The sequence below is a fragment of the Tachysurus vachellii genome, chromosome 4 (assembly GCF_030014155.1).
Source record: "Tachysurus vachellii isolate PV-2020 chromosome 4, HZAU_Pvac_v1, whole genome shotgun sequence".
Lineage (NCBI taxonomy): Eukaryota > Metazoa > Chordata > Actinopteri > Siluriformes > Bagridae > Tachysurus > Tachysurus vachellii.
Window position 1 is genome coordinate 4,899,883 of NC_083463.1, and position 6,707 is coordinate 4,906,589.

The 6,707-nt window shown below is 38.6% G+C and overlaps 1 protein-coding gene across 1 annotated transcript; it reads left to right on the plus strand.

The window, feature by feature from the left end:
• Positions 1–3,584: 3,584 nt before the first annotated feature.
• On the plus strand, positions 3,585–5,365 carry pou4f1 (POU class 4 homeobox 1). Its single transcript, XM_060867050.1, has 2 exons — positions 3,585–3,954; positions 4,303–5,365. The coding sequence occupies exons 1-2, from the start codon at positions 3,832–3,834 to the stop codon at positions 5,341–5,343; spliced, it is 1,164 nt and encodes a 387-aa protein (XP_060723033.1). The 5' UTR covers positions 3,585–3,831; the 3' UTR covers positions 5,344–5,365.
• Positions 5,366–6,707: the final 1,342 nt, after the last annotated feature.

The window sequence follows — 6,707 nt, forward strand, 5'->3', positions numbered from 1 at the left end:
GAGGGATGAGTAGAAAACAAACTAAATCATACAAGATGAGAACTTGAGTGTTCAGGAAGAAAAATGTGAGTATGCGGTATACATGCGTTTCGGACTTAAATTTTAGGATGATGGTCTTAATAATGTAAACGCCACTTCGTTCGGTATGTTAAAGACATTTCAGTGTTCTGTTTATTCTAGATTTACAGTGTGTACATGTTTTAGAGAATAGAGTAGTAAAAGAAGAGTAAACTGTTGCGTGATTACTGTGACAAGTAGATGAACGTGTATGGTTCTGTGTGCGTGTGTGTGTGTGCGTGCGTGTGTGTGTGCGTGTGTGTGTGTGTGTGTGAGACCGAGAGAGAGCGAGCAATCATTCAACATGATTCAGACGCTATATTCAACGCTAAAAAAATTCACTATCACCATAAAGGTACGGTGATGTGCATAAGTATTTGCCCCCTCAAACTTTTTTTTTTTTTTTTTTAATGCTAAATTTTGTTTTGTTACAGCCTGACACTGAAAATGGGATTATATACTAAAGCAAGAGGAAGATGAGATTCCTCATTTTGAGGTTTGATGTAAAGATAAACCAATAAGAAGATCTTGACCTGCTCGTACATGGTTGGCTCATTACATCATTGCTTGAGCGTATAATCCTATTTTCGGTGTCAGGTTGTAGCAATACATCTATCTAGCAAATACTTATGCACATCACTGCACCTTTATGGTAGTATGGATGGTGTTGAATATTGGTCTGGATCATGCTGAAAATTCACCCCATCACACACACACACTCATCCTGAGACACACATGTTCACTTATACATCACAGGAATCACACAAGTTTGCTCTTCTTCTACTAACTCTATCCCCTAAACATGTACACACTGTAAATCGAGAATGATGAAAGAAAGTCTGGCTTGGATTCTGGTGTGAGATGTTATGTATTCTTTATATTAGTTTCTACTTTCATATGAGCTTCAGACTATCCCCAGTGTGGAGTGAGACATGACAAAGACATCCAGTGCTGAACATGGACAAGAAAAAGAAAAATTATGGCCCTGGAAAAAAGAGCAATTTTACTGAAATTCTATTCTTGGTATCTTGTTTTATTCTTTTATTTGATTAAACACTTCACTACTGTCAATGTTTCCTTATGTTACAAATAATTTGAATAACCGAAGTGAAGTGAAGTGAAGTGACATACGGCTAAGTACGGTGACCCATGCTCAGAATTCGTTCTCTGCATTTAACCCATCCAAAGTGCACACACACACAGCAGTGAACACACACACACACCATGAACACACACCCGGAGCAGTGGGCAGCCATTTATGCTGCGGCACCCAGGGAGCAGTTGGGGGTTCGATGCCTCTCTAACCATTAGGCCATGAACTGGATGGCTGACTTATAGGCTGACGTCCATTAAGAGGCCTGGACTAGAAAGTTTACATTTTCCGGAGATGGATAAAGAAAAAAAAGATGGGACGGAATAAAACATAAGGACTAGCTGTGGCTCCTGAGGATTGGAAAATCACTGCTCTTAAGCAAACGAATTCAAATGAATTGACGCTTCATTTCACAAACACGCCACGGTCAGTCTATTAAAATTTCATGCAATGATTGAAGGTTGGTGAAATATACATTATACGGTTACATTTACATAATAAATCAAGCTGGTAAATGACAGCGTCCATGCAGGCTTTTGGCAGAAGCTCTTAAAAGCAGTGAAGCTAGTGTACCATGACCAATAATGTCAATGTTATTCATTTTAGTAGCCATCACTACTGAACCCCTGGTCCTGCCACTCCTGAATAAAAGCACATTATTATTATTACTGTGTCAGTTTACGAATCTGTGATATGCATCATGTGAAATAGCTTTTTTTTCTTCTTTTTTTTACTAATATTTGGCAACGGGAAGTGAGAAAATAAGGATAAAGGGATTTAGATCAAAATTTTATCAGTCATGAGTCGACTGTGCTGTTAGTTTCCAGTGATGAAGGTTTTGATGTATCAGTGGCCTGAACATCATCAATTCAAAATTATGGCTATATTGCAATAAACAATGTCACATAAGAAGTAATGTTTTTAATGCATGTTCAAATTTACAGGTAAATCTCACCAGATTTTAAGAACATAATAAAATTAGATTTAAAAAAAGTGTTCGCTGAATCCAGCACAATGCAATCAATCATAAATAAGAACGATATTCAAAAAAATAAATAAACAAACAAAACAAATTGTTTTTTATTATTATTATTATTATTATTCTTATTATTATTATTATTATTATTATTATTATTATTATTATTTATGGTAATAAGTAATTAAGTAAATAAGTAAGTTCTGAACAATTCAGTCTGCTGATTTTCCACCATCACAAAACTGGACATCTTGCTATTGTTTCATCTCAAGACATAAAGCAAGATCTTGCTAGAAAAGAGTGAAACCGCAATTTACAACATTTACATGTAGGCTTCGATACTGCTGATTTAGTGACACCAATATTTCTGAATGTAAAACAGATACAGTAAAAATGTCTGCAACAACTGGCCACACAAATAAAATGTGATTTACAAAATTTAAAACAACTAATGATACGATTTTAACAAAATTGTGCAAGAATAAGTGTACAAATTACATTCGAAATAACATTTATTAACTGAATGATGGTGATATTGTTACAAATTCATATAAATGTCAAAAGTCATTGCTTTCAGTTTAATTGTTTCGATGAAATCTTGCTGCGATTTTGGCTGTCGTCGTTTCTGCTTATAGCTTCATAGTAAAGTTTTCTAGTATCGTGAACACTTCTGTACTGTCTGAATGTGACACAGGGATGAGCTTTAAAGAAGACCTCCTTTCTAGGTGTAATGTTTTATACCTGGTTTTAGTAAAGAAAAAGGTTTACAACCACTTTATTAATCTTAAAATCTGTCTTTTTTTTATCTTAATTAAGAAAAGCTCTTAATAAAGAAAGAACAGCAACCGACAGCTGAAATAAAAAAATAAAAAAACAGTAGCATTGATATGAACCTGTTTTGATCAACACATTATAGAAATGTAACTAAAAACGGACAAAAACTCAATCTATAATTAGTGTTATGTTTCACACATAAGATCTATTTTTATGTGTAACTCAGAAATATAATATAATATAATATAATATAATATAATATAATATAATATAATATAATATAATATAATATAATATAATATAATATAATATCTAAGCTTTTCTCCTCCCTCTGTTGGTATTTTACGACCTTGTAGAGCTCGTAACTCGTATTTACGGTAATTCCGACAGGAACAGATTTAGCTCGGGAGCGCGCACGATCTTTGGTCATAGCCGTAGCCTCAGGCAGTGGCAACTCGAAGTCTCGCGAGATCTTACTGGACGAGATTTTGAGAGGGGACTCAGGTGTAAGAGCGCAGCGCAGCGCGTGCAGGGAGACAGATAAGCGCCACCGAGACACTGCAAGGCATCCTCTCTGCACCGGGCTCTCAGATCTCCTAAACTTCACACCACCGCGACCTGAGACTGCAAAACACACACACAGACACTGACACACAAACACGCGCACACACACACACACATACATGCGCACACACACACACACACACTTTGACACACAAGTACACACTCACACACACAGCAACCCTGGACCTGGAGCAGCATCGTCCACTTTATTTACGTCTTTATTTATTGATGTTCACTTAGCCTGCATGGCTTTTCATTCAAATTATTAGTATTTTTATTTATTTATTTTTTTTGTTTCTGCGCCTCTGCTGTGCACTTTATTATTTTTTTTCTTTCGACAAAGAGGGAGAAACAAAACAGAGACATCATGATGTCCATGAACAGCAAACAGCCTCATTTCGCCATGCATCCGAGTTTACCCGAGCACAAATACACTACTTTACACTCGAGCTCGGAAGCGATCCGGAGAGCGTGTCTCCAAACTCCACAGGTAAAAAAAAAAACTTCTTTCTTTTTATTTCTGAAGAAATGCAATGACGCGAATAACATACTGTATTTCTATCATGTGTATTATATAATCTCTGTGCATGCAACGGAATGAATAATGTATATATTTTTATTCTATTTTGTTTGTTTTGAATATAAAAAGTCTACTTAAACAAAACGCAAACGTTACACATTTTGCTTTTGCAAACTTCTAAAAATAATATTCTTGAAATACTCTCAGATACTATTATTATATGTTACTGGTCATTTTTATACCAATTATTTTATAAGAATGGACATTTCCTCGTTATACAAACTATTCACACTCTCCTGTCTCCGCTCTGTTGTGCAGTTACAGAGCAACATCTTCGCGAGCCTGGACGAGACCCTTCTGGCGCGCGCCGAGGCCCTGGCGGCCGTGGACATGGCGGTGTCGCAGGGCAAAGCGCACCCGTTCAAACCGGACGCCACGTACCACACGATGAACAGCGTGCCGTGCTCGTCCACGTCCACGGTGCCCATCGCTCCGCCGCACCATCCGCACCACCACCACCACCATCACCACCACCAGAACCTGGAACCACCGGATCTGATGGATCACATCACCTCGCCTTCACTAACCCTGATGAGCAGCGCGCACGAGGCCGGCGGAGGAGCTGGAGGAGGCGGCGGAGGAGGAGGTGGAGGCGGCGGTGGAGGTGGTGGAGGCGGATTGATCTCCACCTCGGCGCATCCGCACTCACACATGCACGGCTTGAGCCATCTCTCGCACCAGGCTGCTATGAACATCAACTCTCCGCTCGGACACCACCACCACCCGCACCATCCACATCCAGGGCTTTTACCCAGCCACCCCGGCAGCGCACAGGGCGCCTCCGGCCTTGTTCCTAATGGACTTCCCTCTCTGCCCGACTCGGATACGGACCCGCGCGAGCTCGAGGCGTTCGCCGAGCGCTTTAAACAACGGCGGATCAAACTCGGTGTCACCCAAGCGGACGTGGGAGGCGCCCTGGCCAATTTGAAAATCCCTGGCGTGGGCTCGCTCAGTCAGAGCACCATATGTAGATTCGAGTCTCTAACACTGTCCCACAACAACATGATAGCGCTCAAGCCCATTCTTCAGGCCTGGCTCGAGGAGGCCGAGGGCGCGCAGCGCGAGAAAACGAACAAACCTGAGCTGTTTAACGGCGCCGAGAAGAAGCGCAAGCGCACATCCATCGCCGCGCCCGAGAAGCGCTCTCTCGAGGCGTATTTCGCCGTTCAGCCGCGACCCTCCAGCGAGAAAATCGCGGCCATCGCCGAGAAATTGGACCTCAAAAAGAACGTGGTGCGCGTCTGGTTTTGCAACCAAAGACAAAAACAGAAACGGTTGAAATTTTCAGCGGCGCACTGATGATGCTGATGATGATGGTGATGGTGATGATGATAACAGTGATGAGGATGAGGATATTTTTTGGACCAAGGGATCTACAAACGTGTTTGTAGGTCTGCTCCGACCCGGTGGGGTTTTTCATGATCACTCAGATTTATGACTTTATTATAGTGGATGAGACTTTACGTGACCCTCCTCGCGCCCTGAATTCATTTAAGATGATGATATTTATCATTTATTTATTTATATATTTATTTTCCCATGATGCTGGTGAAGTATGCAAACTCCAGGTAATCCAGACTTGCGGAGAACTTAATGCCTTCTTCCCCCAAAACATCACAAGAACACAGAAATTCGGGTTCTTTCCTTTTCGTTTCATTTACCTTTTTTAAAAAACAAAAAGAAAAACAAAACGAAAAAAAAAAAAAACAACCACAAAAAAACACTTTTATTTGAAACGTTTAAATAGCCATGGAAGGATTACCTCATACTCCAAACTCGTCGTCCTGTATTTATTTATTTATTTATTTATTTATTTATTTATTTATTTATTTATTTTCTTAAAAGTTGATTTAGTTAGATAATATTTACGGATTCTAATTTATTTCCTGGTTTGTGTGTTTGTAATCGGGAGCTTTAAAAAGTAATTTCTGATGGAAAAGCAGAGTCAAAATTAAAGGAGAGAGAGAGAGAGAGAGAGAGAGAGAGAGAGAGAGAGCATACAAAATCCTTGTTTAATTGTTGGGTCTGTTATAGATTGGATTTTTTTGCTTTTTTTCAATATTGCACTGAAATATAGTAATTTCTTAATATTATTATTATTATTATTATTATTATTATTATTATTATTATTATTCGAATTTGTTAGCTCTAATAAAATGCTTTTTGTATATATAAACTTACAGATAACACCTGATCACCTTGGATTCCTATTTTTTGTTTATTTTTTTTCTTAAAAAAATATTTATTTCATTTGTTAATCTATCACTAGTTTTATTTTATGATGGATCTATAACAACTTCGCATGTGTCAGACGATCACATTTTCATCTTGATGGAGCAGAATGAAAGAATAATAATAACAAGAAAAAACTCTATATATAATTGTCTTTTTTAATTAATTAATTTATTTATTTTGAATTTGTACACTTTGGTTTGCAGTGCAAACATTCTATGCATTATTAAAGTAATACCGACTGAAGCACTACCGCATTAGAGGACCTGCTGTTAGCCTTGTGGATGGTGTCACTGTTTAATGCCACACACACACACACACACACGCACACACACACACACACATTGTTCGTTTTGTCGTGTTATAATTGTCCAGAAAAAAAGAGAAGAGAAAGTTGTGTAAGTAGTGAATTATTTTGTGCACATATGTTT

Bases quoted from the DNA above. Each gene is read 5' to 3' on its own strand.
- pou4f1 (XM_060867050.1), top strand. From the start codon at position 3,832: ATGATGTCCATGAACAGCAAACAGCCTCATTTCGCCATGCATCCGAGT. The intron at 3,955-4,302 runs GTAAAAAAAAAA...TCTGTTGTGCAG, and splicing joins CGTGTCTCCAAACTCCACAG to TTACAGAGCAACATCTTCGC.